Genomic DNA, 20,811 nt, shown 5'->3' on the forward strand with positions numbered 1-20,811 from the left:
AGAATTTTCTTTTCTTTCTCTCAAAAAACAAATATTTTCATGCTTCCATCTGAACATTTGCTCTTTAGAAATTCACCACGATAATCTTAATACGTTACTTTCTCGTCTCAACCATCATTTTAGCTTTAACTTTCTATCTTGGTATCACTGAGACAAAGCTTCATTCTACGATCGAAAATACTGAGCTCTCCATCCCTGGTTTTAAGTCATTCGATACCCCGGCAGTCACAACAGTTGGGCGAACTGCCCTTTTTATTTCTAAATCTTTCAATAGCAAGCCTCGTGAAGATCTTTCAAAGCTTGTATATTCTAATTCTGGCAACCTTGAATCCACCTTTGCTGAAATTGTCCTGAAAAACCGTAAAAATTTCATTGTTGGATGTACCCTCTTTTTGACATTGAGCTTTTTAACGAAAAAATCTTAACTCCTTTGTTGCGAAAGTCTTGTCAAGAAAACAAAAATCTCGTCCTGTTGGGTGACTTCAACATTGATCTTTTGACTTGTGATTCTGAAATCTCTCACTCCAAATTTCTTGACATCCTTGGTGCCTATCAAATTCTTCCATCTATTACTTTTCCAACGCGGATCACTGATACTTCAAGTACTCTATCTCTCCTCTAAACTGCTCTTCCAATTTCTGGAAACCTCATATTGTCTCAATATCTGATCATGTTCCACAGTTTTTTATTCTAAACACCGATTGTAGCTCTCACTATAAACCTGAAATTCCTTTTCGTCGAGATTGGTCACATTGATGAAGTAAGTTTCAAAGAAGAATTCGAGAACGTGGATTGGAAAGGTCTTCTTGATATTGAAAGGAGAAATGTTGATTCGTCTTTTATTAACTCTTTTATAACTCGATTTATATGACAAACATGTTCCCCTGAAACAATTGACCAGACGTCAAGCTGATCTCTTACTAAAACCTTGGATCACCAAAGGCATTCGTTACTCCATAGAAATTATAGATAACCTTAACAACGACTATCTGAGAGTACCCGATTCTTTACCTGATCTTAAAAAATTTCTCCGTGGTAGGTATAAATTTTATCGAAATCGAATTGTGTCTCTTATTCGTGCAAGTAAAAAACTTTACTATTCTCGTTACTTTTTTCAAAATTCTGGTAATCTTTGCAAACTATGGCAAGGCGTCAGAGAGATTATAAATTCTTCTTCTTCTTCCACTGGCATTTCCTTGAATATCAATGATTCTTTATCTTTTAAAGGCTTTTAACGACTTTTTCTCTACTATTGCAGGTAAGATACGCTCTAAAATTCCTTACACGCGTCATCATTTCTCAGAATGGCTGAAGAATGACAATCGAAACGTCAATCACTTTCTTGTTTCTCCAACTTCCAAAAATGAAATCTCCAAAGTGAACATAAAGCTTCAGGTCCGAACAGCATTCCTTTTCGAATTATCTCCTCAAATCTGAAAAGTCTTTCCTCAATCTTTGCAGATATCATAAATCTTTCTTTCTTTACTGGTATCTTTCCTAGTCAACTCAAAGAAGCGAAAGTCATCCCCGTCTTCAAAAATAAGGGCTCTCCATTTGATGATGAAAACTACAGGCCCATCTCTCTTCTTTCAAACATCGACAAAATTTTCCAAAAACTTATGCACAAGAGGCTAATAAACTTTCTTGATCATTCTAACTCTATATATCCTTTACAATTTGGTTTTCGTTCCAATCATATTCAACTGAGACAGCTCTTCTTTACTGCATAAACAAAATTTCTAAAGCTCTTGATGATGGTGAGTATGGATGTTCTATCTTTATCGATTTGCAAAAAGCCTTTGATACCGTCGATCACTCAATTCTACTGTCAAAGCTCGATTTTTATGGCATTCGTGGCAAAGTTCTTGACTGGTTTCGTTCTTTTCTTTCTGGTAGATGTCACAATTTGTGTCAGTATCTGGTAAAAACTCAAGATCAAAACCCATGGAATATGGTGTCCCACAAGGCTCTGTCTTTAACCCTTTACTTTTTCTTCTTTATGTGAATGATCTCCACATTGCACTTCGATATGCATTGGTCAATCTTTTTGCTGATGACACTATATTATTTTTTTCAAACGAATCTCTAAAACCAATTTCAAAGCAAGCCAATATTGATCTAAAACTCTTGATGAATTGGCTGAAGGCAAACAAAATATCTCTGAACACCAGCAAGACTGAGCTTATGATCTTCCGTCCAGTCAGAAAGAAAATCAACTACGATTTAAAAATTAAAATCAATGGTCATTGGCTGTATATTGACGAGCATCTGAACTGGAAATATCACGTTGACTTTATATGTAACAAATTAAAAAGAGCCAATGGGGCTCTGAGTAAATTTCGACATTATGTCAACAAAAAAACCTTAACATCATTATACTTTTCACTCTTCCATTGTCATCTTTCACATGCAGCCCAAATTTGGGGCCAATGTCAAACTACTCATGCGAAACGAGCTCTTATTCTCCAGAAGCAAGCTCTTAGAATTATGTCCTTCTCTGATTTTCGTGCACATTCCGTTTCCCTTGCTTTTGGATTTTAAACTTCTTTCCTTTTTTGACTTTGTCAAATACCTAAATATTATCTTACTGTTTAAACTTTTAAATCACAAGCTACCTCTTCCTCTTCTGCAAAGTCTTGAATATAGGCGTCTAAATGATACTGACCGTCATAATGTAATTCGTTGTAAGTCTGGTCTTTTAAAAATTCTGAAGTAATTACAGTGACTTATGGTAATTACTCAATTTTATACCAATCTATTTCGATTTGGAACGAAATACAAAAATACCTAGCCTATGACTTTTCTCTCTTCATATACTTAATTTTTACGATTTTCGAGTTTGGTTCTGAATTTTCATTTCTTTATTGCTATTTTATAAAAAATTTATTTTCAATGTATCCTAGTATAATCTTAGAAACAATTTTTTCTTGAAACAGTAGCGTGCGGCCACCTCCTTAGTTTAGCTTTATGTCAATGAGTGTGGTCGCTCGTCTCGCTTTTTAGTACAAATAAATTCATTACTTACTTGCTTACTTACTGATGTAGGGGGTGGGTTTACATCTAGGACAGAATCGATCAAGAAATACAATAGAAATACCGGGTGTGTCAAAAAAAACGCCCCTATTTTAAAATCTTTGACGTACATCAAAAATCGAAAAATAGGCGCGTTTTTTTTTTGACACACCCGGTACCACAATTTCTATGCAATAGAATAGAAATACCACAATTTCTATGCAATAGAAATACCACAATTTCTATGGATTTCATCACGATTCCTTTGTAAGTCATAATTGATTTCCCCTAGAAGCTTTCTGATTGGTTCAATTTTTATTACAGAATGCGAATATAGTTTTTCTATATTCAACCGTCTATACATTTCAACTGAACACCATACAAGTTCATGCTACGTAGTAAAGCTTGATCGAAAAAGTCATTTGCGTAGTTGTCATCGTCGTTATCGAAATCATTTTTTACTCATTTAAAATGAATTGGAAAAATCGTTTACACGATTTCTTTTCAAATCTTGGATCTTCTCCTCGTTACGTCCTTTGTCTTAAGAGGTACCCAAACCTACCTCTTGTAACAATGGCAATAACGAGGGGAAGATCGATTATGTTTATAAAAGAATTCGTAAAAGTGATCTTGAGCTTTTGTTTCGTTTACTCTCGGGTACCTAGTAGCCAGGGGGTTGGAATAAGCGGGGGGATCGGAAAAAATCTCAAAACTTAATAAGCGGGGGGGGGGGTGGAATAAGAATGTCTTGGGTGGAAGATTTTCGAAAAATTAATTAGCATGGGGGACGGCTATTAGGTAACCGAGAGTATGTTCTGAATTGTTATTGACAAAGGGAGTGTTAATTTTCCCCTACAGATGTAAACCCACCCATACTCTTTAAGAGCCTTAACCCTTTGGATCCGTGAAAAACAAACTACCATAAAATCTGATTAGGTTGCTTAATTTTTATGAAATTTTCACCAGTGTTTTGAGTGGTTTGTAAGAGCAAAAGTATTGAATTTTTCAGTCTCTATTACTGGTTAAAATAGCCGTACTAATTTTCTAAGGAAAATTACCCATTTTTAGCACTTTTGACTTTCAGCTTCTTACAATATCTTGGAAAGTAGACAAGTTTCTTCAAATATTTTTTCTGCATTTGGTCTGTACTTAATTTGGTCTTATTTGTGTGGATATTCGTAGTCTAAACTCAACTAATCAACTCTTCAGATGACTTCAAAGTTGACGAAAAAGAAATATTTTTCAGAAATTCTGGCTGCTAGGCAACCTAGGCTGGTTGGAGCAAAATCTCATTTGTTTTTAAGTAAGAGTGATAACGTTTGCTTACTCATCAATTTTAATTTACAAGCTTTTTAACTTTGGATTGACACGGATGTGGAGCAAGATTGGTCATAAAGAGGAAAAGAAAAACATTTCTTTGCTTATATTGTTGGAAATATGACGGCTTACTTACATTCTGCGTGTTTTAATATTTTCTGCCAATTACTTTGTTTACTACTTTAACGTTGATGTCATTTCCATTAGGGTTTTACATCGTCTGTCCTTTTAATTGTCACTAATTATTTTACCGTAGTGAAGTGTGTAATTTTTCCTTAAGCTTTTAATTATGAAAATAGTACTCTATGAGTGAAGTTACTCTGTTTATCTGATTTTTAACATATATAAGCATAATATAACAATAGGTGGACACTGTCCGGATATGAAATATGTGTCTGATATGAAACGGCAACACTTATGTAAAAATAAAACCTTTAAGCAGTAAGCAAATTTGGCAAATTAGGCTACACACGGCGATCTCGCTCTTTGAAAGATTATCTCAATTAATGGAAGTTTAATTACTCTGATTTTAGTCAATTTCTCAATCGTGAAGTTTCTATTCGATATTTTGACCGTTTAAAAAAATTAAATATTTTGACTTAATTTTAAAAATTTTGTTGTACGAGATTTGTCTTCAATATCAACCTAAAATTGCATGAATTTAAGAAAAAATCCCCCTGCTTAAAATGAGGATTTTCTGTCGCGTATACTGTCGGGGCTGAAGTAACTTAATAGGTTTTAATGCAAAGATGCTTGCCAATTACACTTATTTTAAATATGAAATCTTTTCTGTGAATAATTTTCTAGATATTTTATATGGGTCATCTATATCCAGATATCATTTAAATTCTGGCTTAATTAGCAGGTCAACATCCTACATTGGTATTGGTATCCTAGTTTGCAAGAGTTTCTGTTCTGACGTCAGTCACTTGCTGAACAATTTTTATATTATAGTATTATCATCGACGGTTTTATCCACATTCGTAATTTTACTGACAGCTAACTTGAAATGGACTTTCTAGTATACTTTTTCCCGGTTACCCCGCACAAGAGCTCTAATGTTCACATATCTATCTCATCTTCATAAACAGGATAATTCTAAAAAATGGATACCAAAGACGAAATAACCAACGGGAACTTATACCAAGAAATATCTGAATCAATCACTAAAGAACAAATTCATTTCGTCCGTCTTGAAACAGAAGACATCAACAGTGTATCAAGAGGAATATTACTCGATGCTGATTATTTTTTAGAGAATGCTAAAGAAGGTTTTGGTTTTCCTCTTGGCCTTATTGGATGTATCGATTTTGATGGTAAACATGTCAGCAACAAAATCCTTGATTTAGGAACCATCTACGGTAATGGAGCCTTGTATCCTGATTTATCCACATTCAAGAAGCTTCCCTGGAGAACCAATGTAGCATCTGCCATATGTGATCTAAGCACAACCTTTGGAGATTTGAATACATCGAACTTCCACACAAGATCAATCTGTAAGCAGCAATTCAGGAAATTGAACCAATTAGGATTTGACTTAAAATCGGCATCAGAATATGAATACTATGTTGTTAACAAAGAAACATTAAAACCTCTAGATGAAACAGATAATTTTGTATCTACATTGTTTAATGAGGAGAAATTTGGAATCGCAAGTCAAATTATGTATTCTTTGAAGAAGATTGGAGTCTTTCCTGAAAAGTTTCACATGGAATGTGCGCCTTCAATGTTTGAGATTACCTTTAAACCAAGTTTTGGAATCAAAGGCCCTGATAATGCCATTCGATACCGCTCTACTGTCAAAGAGGTATGTAGAAAAGAGGGAGTTGAAGCTCTTTTTATGACTACACCTTTCAAAGATGAATATAAATCGACTTCGAATTTCAATCACTCTTTATGGAGTCTCACTGAGAAGACAAACGTATTTTACGATGCAGCCAATTCACACAAGCTTTCTGAAAAAGGTCAAAATTGGTTGGCTGGATTGAAAGCACATTCAAAAGCATTGTTATGTTTAGCGATGCCGACCTACAATTGTTATCATCATTTTCAAGAAGAATTCAAACCGATGATGGGAATGAATACTGCATGGGGGTATGATAATCGTACAGCAGGCTACCGTGTCAAAGTCATCAACGAGAAATCCACCCTCATTGAGCATCGTCAACCGACATCTGCAGTCAATCCATATTTATACACGGCAGGGTTACTTATTGCTGGTATGGACGGATTGAAAAGAGGCCTTCAGCTCACAGATCCTGCTCATGATGGTATAGTCGATAACGAACCTGAATGTAGCCCTTATTTTGATATCCCAAAAACTTTGGATGAAGCATTGCGTTGTTTTCAGGAAGATGAATTGTTTGTCAAGGAGTTTGGGGAAGAGTTTATTGAAGTGTACGTCACTTTGAAGAAAAATGAGATTCAAAGAGTTGAAGAAATGAAGAAATTGAGTAACGGTGATGAGAAACTTTTGTGGAAATTATATACAAAATATTATCAAACTTTGTAAGAATTTCTTTTTAGGCTTTCCTAAAAAAATGGGGAAAGCGGAAATATTAATTAGTTATTGTTTTGCTTCCTTAAATAGAGATTGCCAATTTTAATTAAGCTTTTATTATAAAAATGTCATTATCAAAGTTGGTACCTGTAAGTATCAAGTATTGAACTTCAGTTGAAGTATTTTTTCATATCAATTTGTCTTCTTAATTTTCCGAGGTTTTTTTTTCAAGTGAGTAAGGGTAGATTTTTAGGAAAAGTTTTTATTCGTGGAGCAAACTTACTTTCCCATATTACTTTTCTTAAGAAGAACACCTTAAAGTATGTTAAGTGTTATGGCTTACTGATGAGAGTATTAGTCTTATCTAAAGTACACCCTTACTATTTATTATTTTCGGTTTATATATATTTTTAGCAGGTTGTAGAAGGCAAAGAAATAGAATCTAAAAACTACAACAACTTGCGGGTACGCATGTTTCTTTAAGAGTTTACCCTAAGAACACAAGGCACAATAATTAATATCATTTTAATAGCATTCTAATGGTCTACTAGGAAATGCAAGTTCTATCTTAATAAATTACACCAAAACACTCAGCTTGCTCAATTCCGTTTTGCTCTTTTTTCGGAATTGCAATTTTTCACTATTTTTCAGTTATCGATAACTTTTCTTTCGTAAACGGTGATTTTGGAATATTTTTTTTCTTATATGGAACGATAAAAGGCTGAACTTTAAGGTATGTGGGAACCTTCTACACCACACTTGACTCCTTTATTAATTTCGATTGAGATTTTGTTAAGGAATTCGTCCTAGGAGGTCAGTGAGTTATGGACAATATTCTTCTCTATTTAGTCGATAAATTAATAACAATTCATAAGCGGTTTAATCATCATATTTCCCATTGTACTTCTCTACAAATTGTTGGACAGTAGCGATGGTCGGAGCAACAGCATGGTGGTTTCTTAATGCTTTATCCCAGTCCAGAAAACGTTGTTTTAACGTTGCATCTGGTATTTCATCGGCTGGATGAAAATTACGGAAATGCTTAAGAACATCCAATCGTAATAAGAAAGGTACCACCATTATATCAACATATCCAAAATGATCACCATTGAAGAAAGGACCTTTGAATTCCTGAAATAAAAGATGAAGCATCCTCTCAACGGTCCCGTGTTTGTTAAGTGTTAAGCATATTTACAGCTATCAAAATAAAAATCCTCTGTTTGATCTAAAAAGCCTGGTTCTACCCTTTAGCCTGAAGTGGGGCAATACTCAACGTTAGACGACCTACCGTAGGTAGAGCACTTAAGAATTAGTTCTCGGGCTTTCCAAAGTGCACTCTAAGGATGTATAGAATGAGAAATCCAAAGCCAAACTTTTGCAAAATCCAGAAAAATATAATAAAAGAAGGGCACAATAATTGTCATATTTTTGCTCAAATTTTGGCTAAGTTTTCTCTTCACTGTAAGGGTCTAATTTGAGACCTTCATTTTTTTTGTCCACGCGTACGGTCTTCTTAAAATCGGGCGCCACTACGAGGGGGGGGCAAAAAGAACCCGTTTTAGTGACAACGAATATTCGATGGGTGCATTCGACCGATTCAAATAAACAAATAAAGGCTGTCATGTCATTTAAAAAATGTTTACTTATACTTACTTACCTTCATAAACTGTTCAAGCTTAGCAACCAATTTCTTTTTTGACTCTTCTCTTTCTTCTCCTTTCTTGGATAAAATAGCATACAAGGGCGCTCCTATATTGCCCGAAACGAAGTCGCCCCAAATACGACAATACGCCCTCTGATAAGCATCTTTTGGTAAAATTTGATTCGCTGTTTCAGGATAAGCTTCGTCCAGGTATTCAAGACAAATTGAGCTTTCATACACTACTTTTCCATCAGCCAATACCATTGCAGGGACAAGACCACGTGGGTTTATTGCCAACCATTCAGGTGTCTTGTTGTAAGGGTCTTGTTCTATATAATCAAAAGGAATCTCCTTGAATAATAAACCAATCCAAGCTCGTTGAGCATACGGGCAAGACCAAGCGCTATATAATTTTAATAATTTTTCAACTGCAGTCATTTTGGTATTATTCTTCTAGTATTGTTTTAGTGTTCCTAAAATGAAAAGAGAGCTCAAGAGTAAAAATGTATAGCTGGGTCTGTTACGAAACTAGTTTTTATGTCGGACGGACAAATCGATACTTTGCCAACCTATTAAAAGTGAACTCAAAGGACCTAGGACCTGTAACTAAGGCCAAAGTTTTGCCTTGTGCTATATTTTATGAAAGTAAAAAGAAAACAGAAATATCAGCACATGAATATTTTTTTTTTGCAAAAATGTTTTTCATGTCGGACGGACACGATAGAAACACTGATTTTCTACTTTTTGATGAAATCTTGCATTGCTATCTCAAAAATAGATGCACCGACTCAATTTTTGGGATTTATAAAGATTCGTATATTGTATAGAGGATGGAAGAAATTAGGTTATTATCGCCATGGATTAATCAAAGTTATTGGATTGGACAGGCAAGTCATTTTTTTATGTCGGACGGACATGTCGGACGGACATTTTGCGACAAAAAAAATAGATGTTCTTAAATTATTGCCTTTAGAGTTTTTAACCAATCTTCCTAATATTCGAAAACTGTCTTCAAAATTCCAAATTGTGAAAGTGAACAGACCTTTTTTAAATTCAAATCAAAGAATAATGTCCGTCCGACATAAAAACTATCAGTATCAGAGAAGTTGGTGTTATTCTCACTAAATATTTTTGCAGGCTAAACAAAACACACCGGAACTTTGAGACATGAATTGAAACTATTTGCTTGTGTTTTTTTATATTATGAACTACCCAAATTCTATATGAAACGAATTACAAAATGTCTGTCCGACATAAAAACTAAAAGCTATTTTCATAAACATAGAAATACAGAAAGAACTCTAAATGAATGTCAAATAAGGTATTTAAGAGGACAGAAAGCATCCTTCGTGGTACCACTGGTTACAACTTGGGCATCTCAGCCAGCCGTCACCATTTTCCCCCATGATGCATTTGGCGCACGTGGTTTCGATCTCCTCTTGATCAACGGTATCGAAATGGCCACAAGGAGTGGTACCATCCTCTCGTTCATACCATTGAACATAAAAGGGTTCCTTGTCTGACGCGATCCGATAAAGCTTCATACAATGGAACTCAGCCCATGTAATCTGCAATTTCGCCATATGCACTTTGAGAATTTGCATGTCCGCCGTGTACGGTGCTCTTTCGATGTTTTCAGGTTCTGCCATAACCTCTTCGATTGGCATGTACACGCAGTTGACATTTTTTGACAGCTTTTGAGCGCAGTTTGCGAATTCTTCTGGGGTTTTGATGATTTCTTTTCCAGTCATCACTGCTCGGTAGACGAGGTTCTTGATGCATCCGCCAAGGCCATCCATTGGTCCTTTGCCATGGTGCCTTTCGTTATAATATCTGGTTACGTTAAAACGCTTGGGAAACAGTGAGGTGAGTGCAAAGACAAATTTTGAGCGGAATTGGCTGCTGCACCCGTCACTCCATATATGGAGGTCGATTGAATCGTAATGATTAAAATGAGGGTGTTTCGCTATCACGACATCGACAACTTTGACAATACAGCTATGGGCAGCAATTCTGGAATGATCATTTGCTTCTGAAATAACAACAACATTTTCGTGGATCAACTCATTGTTTCGCCTTATGTACAAGACGGCTGTGAAAATGCTGAAAGTAGTGTGTCCAAAATAAGCCGATTGGCACTCGTCTTGTTGTTTGTTTTCGTAACTCTCAGCATAATCCACATGCACGAGAATTGCATTCCCAGGCATATTCTCCTTTAGTTTGCTATAAACAATGTATTGTTCATTTCGGATGTGAATATGAAGCTTCAGTTCTTCAATTCTGGAGACCATGACTTCTCTGATTTTGTCAAAAGTGACGGACTTCTGTGTTTTGGCAGCTTTTCCATCTACGTTCACCCACTGATAAAACGTGATATCATCATCTTCCTCCGTCTCACTGTCTGAGTTGTCGTCATTGGTTGATTTTGCCGATGCGGAGTCTTGATCCAAGAAATCTTCTTCGTTGATTTTGACTGTTGGACAGTCTTCACAAAGACTTTTCATGCAATTTTCACCGGCGTTTTGGCATGTAAATTCAGCTATCAGGTCGTTTACGGTTGATGGTAATCTTGCGTCGATGTTTTTCAATTTCCTATTAACAGCCGTTACGAGGAGGCGAATGTTTTCACAAATTTCACACGTACAGGATTCGTGAGGAGTTTGATTCGAAAACTTGTACTGTTTGCGCTTTTTCAGGAAATCGTACAGCTGTCTAAATGTCAAATCCCTTTGGAAATCTTCCTGAAACGGCGGGCTTCCTTCAACTTCGCTATTCCCATTCACGATGTCAAGTAGCTCCCTTATTGTCCACTGAAGGTATCTTTTTTGCGCATACTCCCTTTTACCATTAACCTTCCCAATGTAAACATTGTCCTTTCGGCCTGGCGTTAGGCGGGAGATGTCCGGACGGTCCAAGAAGGTTAATAGCCACTCCTCTTCAGCCTTCAGCAATGTTTGTTTCATGCGACCTCCTTTTTTGTTAAACTTGATTTTCAAATGCTTTGAGGCCATCAGCTGTACAATCTCGTTTCTTTTTCGTGGGCTATGCGGCAGGCTCTTTTCAGCTTGTGATAAAGAACGATATTTTGTGCTACGGTGCTTAAATGCCGAATTAATGGAAGAAGATGAGTTCGATGGCTGGTTGGCTGGAGTTTCAGGGTCTACTGTATTATTGTTGGTGGATGGCGGCGGTGAAGATGGCGGTGGCGGTGGTTGAGTCGTGTCGGTTGTGTCGTTGACGTTGCTGGCACTTGATTGTTCTAAATGTACAAGATAGTTAAGTTTATTTTGTATCCGAGATGGAAAAAAGATTCTTGCTTCCTGAGGAATCTTCATTTTCAATTTTGATTTCGAATTGGTTTTTGCTAGCCTGGTATCCAAGGAGGAGACTCTTATTGCATTCAGTTATTTACTTAAAAAAGATAAAACAAAGAATTTGAGAATAAAGAAAGAATTTACCGTTTTGTTCAAGTAATAATTTTTTTTGTAGTCTTCTCTCCCTTTTGGCTGCAGCTTCTTTTTTAAGCGTCGCCTTACGTTTTTCAAGATCTTGTTTTGCTCTCAGCCTTGCCAATCTTTTCCTCAATGCATCGTTCGCTCTGGAAGCTTCTAGATCTTTTTCTCTGTATTTCTTACATCGTTCAGCATTTGTTGTCGGATTAGCTTTTCTTGGACGCCCCATTTTTGTGACCGATTTCCGTTGCAGTTTGTCTTCAAATGATCATGTATGCTATCATTCTTGCGAATAAATCACGACAATTTTAGACTATTCGAACGTTCGAAACTTAAAAACGTTCGAAAAGTATATCACTCGCGTTTAAGGAAGAGTTTTTACACGTGCAATAGAATAATTTCGCAAGTTTGTGACGTGTGTTTTGAAAATAATATTCGAAAAGTTTATTCGCATTGTATCTGATTTGATAAGTAGCATACATACAAAAGAGGTTTTTATGTCGGACGGACACAGAAATTTTTTGTTGAATTTAAGGGCAGGATTAGTTTAAAGAGTTACGCGGGCCTACACTTATACATATTTTTTAACATTAGGATTTACAAAAGTGCGACATACTAATATCAAAAGTAATATTTGCAGCACCAGAAGTAAATTTCAGTGTGTAATTATTCTTTTTTTCAGTGTCGGACAGACACCTTTACACAGAGGAAAAGCTGATAAAATCTTTACTAAGGACGAAATGAAGTAAAAAGGGTTAAGGGTTAATACTCGATATGAATAAAAGAGCTTAAGTGATACCTGAATCGAGCTATTGACCGTCAGAGGACTAACATACATGGCATTTTGATATTTATGTCGGACAGACATTATAAATTTAATCGAAAATAGCATTGATTTGAGTTTCCTTTAGAAAAATTGATGTTTGAAGACGTATTTTAAGCCCTATTAGTTGATAGCTCCAGAGTAGTGGTAAGACATGCACATGTTTTTTTCGTTCTATAAAAAATATTGGAGGTGTCTTTTATTATGTCGGACGGACATTGTAATAAGAAGCAGCATTTTCGGCGAAATCTTGATTGCGACAGAAGTAACCATTGAACAATTCGAAACTGTTAGTGATGTTAACTTATGATCTAATGCAGTTACAGGTATTTGAAGTTTCCATCAGAACCCATCTATGATTTACCAAATGTCCGTCCGACATAAAAACTTTCCAGAGCACACCATAAGAATTGAAAATTTTCAAAAATTTTTCAACTATTTGGATTATTGTAGTGGAAAATAGTTTTCCAAAAGGTAATCAAAGCAGGAGAAAAAAATTTTTGTGGAAATTAAGAAGAAATAAAATTTGTGAAAATGCACCACGTTTTGTAATACACCCAGCTCAGTACAACTTTAATTAACATCCATGGAAGCTGTTAATTATCAAAAAATGATATAACATCATTTTGCATGCTCTTAATTTTTTGAGTTTTAAACCTAAAATGTTCTTAACATGTTCTTATTTTCTCAATTTCTTGAGTATTTTTGTCCAATTCCCAAGGAAATTGGGTGTTTTAGAGTATTTAGAGCTCTTAACATTTTTGCCATAGAAGCCTCATGTTCTTATATAGTTTGTTCTTATAAAAAAGTCTAACCGGTAAAAAAATGTAGAAATCTACAAAAAAGGTTCTGTTATAGAAAAATTCTTCTGGATTCCATTTATAAAATATTGTGAAAGAAAAAAATTACTTTCAATAAAAAAAATTGATAAAAATTCTAAAATCAATAATTTTGGTTCTATCATACAAAAATTGTAATCAAATTAAAATATCTTAATACATGGTTTAAGAGAAAAAAATATTTATATACTCTTAAGGTTTGCGGCTAAAATAAAAGCTCTTAAATACTGGACATACGTACTAAAGGTTATAAAACGATACAAAAATATACTATTACTAACATGTTTTTTTGCGGTACGATAAAATAGTAAAAAATTTATGCTGTGAATATATTTTTTTTGCAAAAAATGCTACTGTGTTCAGTGGGAAAATAATTATTTAGAAAAAAATTTGAACATTAAATAATCATTAAACAGAAATTAAAACTTTTTGTATTTGCTGGTAAAGAATGACATTTTTCAGCAAACTAGTTCGATATGATTTTTAAAACTCTTTACAATAAAACGAGGACCCAAGTTCACCTCTGAGATGATTTGAATAAATCCAATAAGGAAATTCAACATAATTTGTTTATTTACAAAAATAAAATTAACTAAAATTTTCATTTTCATTTCCAGTTTACTCTTTCATCTTTGCTTATGGAATTTGTTTCGTCCCTTCGATAACCTTGCGATGATTTCTTCTCCATTCGCAACGACTAGTTAGGAACTGGGCTCTAATCTTGAGGTAAGCATGGTAGGACAGAGAGCTAAGAGCAACCTTTGTTATCTTTCATCCCACACTTGCTTTGTTGGTAAGATCACTTTCGACATTTTGCTTTCAGAACATTTGGTTAGGAACAGGCACTCAGTAAGCTACTTTCGCTTTGTAGGAAGAGATACCATTTTTGTCATGTTCTGATGTCGATCAACGTAGTCGAAGTGACGTCATCAGTCATACCAAAGACAAACAACAAGTTGTTGATGACTACCTGAATACTATGCTTCCTCTTCCTCTGATTCACTCTCATCGGGCGATTCGTATGGAGATTGTAAAAACGTGCGCATAACCAAAGACGCGCGCACACTTTCCATTTCTTCTTGCTCCGCCAAATAATCGGATAATTCCAATAAACTGTCCGGAATCAACCCCGATGATAATCGAGTTTTCTCTAATGCGTCTGATAACCATGGGTCTTCAAGGCAGACGATGGCAGAAGGTCTTTTCTCAGGAATACGCACTATAAGGTTTTTAATAAATTTTTTCGCCTCTTCGCTGATGGCGTCAAAAACTTGCGGATCGAATTGATAATCAACAGCGGTGATTAAAGACATTGTTTCATCTTCATCATCGCTGGTGAAAGGTGATAATCCACTCAATCTGACGAAAAGATAAAGAAAAGTCGTTAGATTAATTAAACACCTAGATTTGAAATCCTGATAGCTCAAAGAATAATGACAATCCCGCTGTCGTGCTTATTGAAATTCTAAAGAAAACAGATATTTTATGAACCAAGATTCCCAATGAAAAGGATTTGGTTAAAGAAGCCCCTCCGAACTTCGCTTAAAATCTTTTTCGTATCATATTGGGAATGAATGAATGAATGAATCAATGAATACTTACAGTGAATATACTAGAACACCAACACTCCACATATCTGTACTACTGCTGACCGCATCAAAACTAATCATTTCAGGTGCTGCGAAAAAAAGGAAATATTTTAATATCTCATATAGAATATACGGAAATCACAAGACGGGAAAAATTAATAGACAAATAACGACTTTAAACAATCTTCGACTGAAAAGTACGTCGAAAATAAAACCATTTTTAATTCTGAGGGCAGCCCGCCAGAGACATGGGGGCGGGGGCGGGGGACTCTAAAAGTGAAATTGAAGAGGTAATATGTTATCATACGGGATAATCTCTGATCAGGTAATCTTATAAACTTCGTCGGGGAAAGTTTTCGTCACTCGCTGGTAGTTTGTAAACGCATTAAGGCCGGGGAAAAGTTTCGTCGGGGAAAAATATTCGTCACTTGGCCAAAATTTCGTCACTTTTTCCCGACGAAGTTTTCCCCGATAAGGTACTTCAATAGAACTTACACATGAATTCTATTGTTCCGACCATTTCACCAACTTCGCCACCTTTTGACGTCACCCTTCTTGCCGAGCCATAATCAATCAATTTCAACATGGACCCTAACATCACCATGTTCGACGGCTGAAATATTGAATAAATGAGTTGGCAACTTTTCTTGTCTAAGTGTACAAACAATTATTGGGCTCTTGACAGTGGCTTCGAGTTAACTAGAACTAGATTTTAATGCCAATGCATTATTGGAAATCTTGAAATTTTAAGTGTGTGTAGAATTTCTGAAAATAATTTTGACCCCGTAATCTCTTTATTCCCAATAAAATTTCAATAGTTCACGGTAATTCACAGTCCAAACCTTTAACATTTGGTAAAAATAAAATATTAGACTGTCATGACCATGCTTAGTTAGCCCCAAAACAAGAGAGCAAACAGTACCTTAATATCTAAATGACAAATATTCATTTGATGCAGGTAGTCAAGAGCATCTAAGAGTTGTTTCATACATCCAGCAACGTCATCCTCTGTCGGTGACGGTAAATTTGCCAAAAACAACAATACATCTTGACCATTGACCAAATCACAAATGAAAATCAGATATTTTCGCACAAAAAATGATTCGTGTAGTAGCACCAAGTTTGCGTGATCTAAATCTTTCCAAATATCGAATTCTTTTTTTGTGATTTCGACCGTATCTTCATCATATTTGACCATTTTGGCGGCGTACGTCTCTCCACTGTGCTTACTGCCAACTTTCTTGACCACCGCAAATTTACCCCTGAAATAGAATAATGAAATTTCATCGATGAGAAGACTAAGAAGGACATTATGATCAAATGTGAAAAAGTAAATAAACGACGGGGAAATTCTTAGTTGAATTTAATGTTGCAAAAAGTTGAGGATACTTTCAAAACAGCACTTTTAAAAATTAAAGCATACACCCTAATATCGGGATAAAAAACTATGAATGTTTTAATCAATTGGCTGTTACGAAAACGAGCACGGCAGTAAGAGAGGGTTTGTTTAAAGTATGAAAATCAAGAAATATTACCTTCCGATTTCTTCCTTGAAATTGTAATTGTTTTCAGGGTTTGTTTCTTTTAATTTGATCTCATATCCAAGTGTACGTGACCGAAGTCGTGAAGGTGGTACTGTAATCGAGAGTGATCGGGATAACCTTCGGGCACCCGGTGCATCGATGCTTTCTCGTTTGGACCCCTCATCTAAAGAGGAAAACAGATGTTTAAGACATACTCGAATAACTATTGAATAAAAACGAATCAAAACCAATTAAGCACACCCCTGTCTCACAGCCCCGGTGGAACTTTTTGTCTCAGCGGGAATAAAAATTCCAATTGAAGTTCAAATGGGGATAGAAATTCCATTGTTCCAAGGTTGAAAAAAAAAACAGTGGGATGATTTTGGAGTACAATTTTCGAGCATATAATTTCGAATTGGGATGAAATCAAAGTCAATTTTCCAGTGGGGTTGAAATTCCAGGGTATTTTCTCATCGGGGACGAAATTTTGGCTAATTTTCCAGTGGGGCTGAGATCCCAGTGGGTCTGTGACACAGGGGTGTAGAAGCATATCTTGATGTATGACGATTTATGTCTGTAAATTCACTGGCTAAATACACTATAACACCGAGGTATCGATTGGTTGGGCGAGAAGATAAAATTTAACGCCCCGAAATAAATTCTCATGGAAAAGCATAATATTCTCATATTCAAAGTAATAAAACGGTGACATAGATTATTATAAACTCATCAATCTAATTTACCTTCTGCCAATGTTTTAACCAGGTCAGTTTGTTCACCCATTTCACTGGATCCAATTTCATTGGTTGCACTCACTCGAAACCTGTACGAACTATCAGGCTCAAGATCTTCCACAACTGTGATTGTTTGTTGAATACTGTCTGAGAAGACTGACCACTCCTGAAAATATAAAGAAATACAATTGAAATGATATTATTTATCATGTTANCACGCTTTTTTAAAATAAGAATACACTTTTTAAGAATGTCCATGATGAAAATGGCCAAAAAATTAAGAATAATTCTAGGAATATCACCATCATGATATTCTGCTACTCAAGTTAAGAATGCCATTTTTAGAGCATTTTCAATTATGAAACGTATGTACTAAATGTTAAATCTAGTCTGAATTAGGATCCTGACCTACGAATACTGTAAGAATATATTAGGATGATTTTCCCAAAAAAGTTAAGAATACCCATGATGAAATGGATTTACACCGTTCTTATAAAAAAGCGTGTATTCTATTAAGAGGAGAAAAAAAGTCCTAATAAATATTCCCAAACATATGGTACATATAGAAGATTTCAAAAACACAGCAAACATTTTATAAGATTTTATTGATATTCATGTCAGAAATTTTTCATTCCTATTTGCGAGTCTTTACGAAACAGAACACACTTTCTTTCGAAACATTTAACCCTGACAGTTTCGTTAAAAAACCAAGACTTATAAAAAACGTGTTCGCAAAGACATTTGTACAGCTTCAAAGCTATTTTGATAACTCAATGTTATGAAATACCTGATCGCCTAGTTTACGATATTGTAAACGGTATGACATTATTGGGGCGTTTCCATCAGAAGGCGCCCGCCATTGAACAAGGGCACTTGTAGAAAGGACTTGAGTGATAACTGGGGCGGCAGGTGGTGATGGGGCGTCTGTAAAAGAGAGAACTCAGATTTATTAACGTTATATTTACGCAGACCTCTACACCTAGATATACTGTGTTCGTTATATGATGAGCCTAAAGTTTCAATTCTTTTCGCAGTGCCGTAGGAAGCATTTTCTTATTGGGGGGGGCTTAAGTTTAGTGACAAATTTTGAAAATATAAGCTCTAGATTGCTTGAAAATGCACTCAAAACAAAATGCTTTCAAGAAAAAACAAGAAAAACTTAGCATTTTGCCAAATAACCATTTTTGAAAAAATTATTAGGGGGTGGGGCATAGCCCCCCCTTGCCCCCCCCAGTTGCTACGGTACTGTTTCGATTATCGGAAAACCCCTCACTCTAATTCAAAATTCCCCTGATTCGAATCGTTCTATAAATCGAACTAAAACATTGGTAATTTCAAATAAGAAAGTCTAATAATGACTCTCTGTAATTCGAAGCTTCTTCGAAGTTAAATGACAATTTTTTTCCTTTTGAAAATCGAATTAGAGAAGTCACTATATGTAAAAGTAAGAGCATTTGAATGTATGAAACACATATATCTTAAAAACACTAAATAGAGCTATTTCGTCCCTGGCCGAATCAGTAAAAAATTCGCCATCTTTATAAGTTGACCACAGCGCCGGTACCGAACTATGGTCTACTACTGTCGTCTACCATTAAAAAAGATGGCGCATTATTTTTGCTCTGACTGTGTTTTGTGTTGGCTTAGGAAAGAAAAAGTAGCTCTATCTGGTGTTCTATATAAGATATGTGTTATGAATGAATGCAAAAAAGTGAAATGTCTTTTAACGACAAAAATACCTCTGACAATAAGATGAGCTGAACATTCAACGGCGCCATGTTGATTCTCCAGACGAACTGTATATCGACCAGTATCATCGAGTTGAGAGTTCAAGATCTTTAAATGCATTCCGTTACCAATCACTGTCATATGGTTGTGTTTAGATTCGTTCAAGATACGTCCTTCACGTTTCCATGCAACCTGTATGGGTGAAAAGGAAACAGAATTATCAGATCATGTGGTTTGTATTTGTAAGTGGTAGAACAATATTCGAAGTTTTTTTCGAGTTATAGAGATTGCTAACGGGAGGAGCTAGACAAATTGTTCAAGTTAAAAAAGATATTCGAATTTAAGAGACTCCACTTTTACCTCATTTGATAGAGGAGATACAGGATTTAAAAAATTAGATTGGTCTTGAAAACTTAGTAATTTTTGACAATCAGAGATAAGACAGAATGGATCTCAACTAAAGAAGATTTCATTGTAAGTATTTCGAGATGTTTTCTGTTGAAAATATTTGGACTATCAAGTCCTGCTTACCTCAGGTGTGTCTCGTTCATCTTCCACTCCATGGAATGTAGCCTGGAAATGAGCCACTTCTCCACGTCGAATCTTCAAGTCTACAAGCTTCTTGTCAAACTCAGGAGCTAAACGCCAAGAAGAATGAGGCATAATGTTAGATTGTTTCTTGAGCTAAGTTGTACTGGATTCAGAGAACAAGAAATTATGTCTGAAGGCTTGCGTTTAGTTTTCTATTTTTTTTAAGTAAAGCGTAGTTTAACTGTAGTCCTTATTTAGGGTTGGAGTAATTCGCTAATTGGACTCACCTTTATCAAGAATCTATTTAAAAGATATTAATTTTCTAAAGTAAGTGTCACCAAAATGTGATCTTTTCAAAAATGTGTTAAGTCAACTTTTGTATACAGAAAAGTTAATAATTCTTTTATCTAGTAACTTTTTGACATGTTTAGAATCATTTTAGTGACATTTTTTGTAGTAATAACTAACTCATGATCCGCTTTTTCGGTCACAATTTTAGTCTTTAGTTCGGATTCAAAGATCCACTTACACTTAAGGAAAATTTCAGTTCAGCTCCAGGTCTTTCTCAGGCTTTAAAGGGGCTTCTTAGGTATTTAGGGAGAGTACCCAAATTATGTAGATCAAAGAATTTAATGGCATATTTTTCAATTTCAATGACAAAATAAAAAATAAAACAGAAAGTAAGTGAAATGAACATACCATCAAATTCCTCCAAATCTTCAACTCTTTTCCAGGCTGGTCCTGATGAACTGGTTGAGACCGGACTGGTGGGAGCACTGTCCTCTCTCTTTAATTCTGATTGTGGCGTGGTTGGCGCTGAAATGGGCGTTGTGGCGTTTTGTGATGTCTTGATGCCCGTAAGAAGGCGTGTTAAGAAATTTGTACTACGGACTGCTGTGATTGTTTTCTAAAAGATTACAAGAAGTCAAATTAGTTCATATTTTTCCATTAATCCGTATTACCCTGAGCACCATGGGGGATATTCTAGTTTTACGGAAAGTTTTGTATTAAATCAATTTCGCACAAAGGCCAGATCTCTTTTTTCAAATTGTCGTTTTTTTTCTTCGCTAGTGCTAAGTGATTTTTAGAGCTTGTCAAATAACACTGCACAATTTTGTTTT

General features: G+C 35.4%; 3 protein-coding genes across 4 annotated transcripts in view; 1 reads left to right on the forward strand and 2 right to left on the reverse strand.

The window, feature by feature from the left end:
* Positions 1 to 5,434: 5,434 nt before the first annotated feature.
* Positions 5,435 to 6,841, forward strand: LOC136804878 (lengsin-like). Its single transcript, XM_067061388.1, has one exon. It carries the CDS (start codon positions 5,435 to 5,437, stop codon positions 6,839 to 6,841), a length of 1,407 nt encoding a protein of 468 aa, XP_066917489.1.
* Positions 6,842 to 7,279: 438 nt separating this feature from the next.
* On the reverse strand, positions 7,280 to 8,944 carry LOC136804931 (uncharacterized). Its single transcript, XM_067061462.1, has 2 exons — positions 8,487 to 8,944; positions 7,280 to 7,960 (listed from the first exon to the last, which is right to left on the reverse strand). Exons 1-2 carry the CDS (start codon positions 8,907 to 8,909, stop codon positions 7,709 to 7,711), a joined length of 675 nt encoding a protein of 224 aa, XP_066917563.1. The 5' UTR covers positions 8,910 to 8,944; the 3' UTR covers positions 7,280 to 7,708.
* Positions 8,945 to 13,593: 4,649 nt separating this feature from the next.
* LOC136804911 (obscurin-like) overlaps positions 13,594 to 20,811 on the reverse strand; it is a 43,347-nt gene continuing 36,129 nt past the window's right edge. For both annotated transcript variants that reach the window (XM_067061431.1, XM_067061432.1), the window contains 10 exons: positions 20,390 to 20,597; positions 19,691 to 19,797; positions 19,171 to 19,351; positions 18,219 to 18,355; positions 17,441 to 17,597; positions 16,710 to 16,881; positions 16,097 to 16,436; positions 15,670 to 15,787; positions 15,188 to 15,263; positions 13,594 to 14,944 (listed from right to left, as the gene is read on the reverse strand). In XM_067061431.1, the coding sequence (XP_066917532.1) occupies positions 14,563 to 14,944; positions 15,188 to 15,263; positions 15,670 to 15,787; positions 16,097 to 16,436; positions 16,710 to 16,881; positions 17,441 to 17,597; positions 18,219 to 18,355; positions 19,171 to 19,351; positions 19,691 to 19,797; positions 20,390 to 20,597 (1,878 nt within the window). In that variant the 3' untranslated portion in view covers positions 13,594 to 14,562. The remainder of the gene's footprint in view (positions 14,945 to 15,187; positions 15,264 to 15,669; positions 15,788 to 16,096; positions 16,437 to 16,709; positions 16,882 to 17,440; positions 17,598 to 18,218; positions 18,356 to 19,170; positions 19,352 to 19,690; positions 19,798 to 20,389; positions 20,598 to 20,811) is intronic.

This window comes from Clytia hemisphaerica, unplaced genomic scaffold, assembly GCF_902728285.1.
Source record: "Clytia hemisphaerica strain Z4C2 unplaced genomic scaffold, Clytia hemisphaerica genome assembly, whole genome shotgun sequence".
Taxonomy (NCBI): domain Eukaryota; kingdom Metazoa; phylum Cnidaria; class Hydrozoa; order Leptothecata; family Clytiidae; genus Clytia; species Clytia hemisphaerica.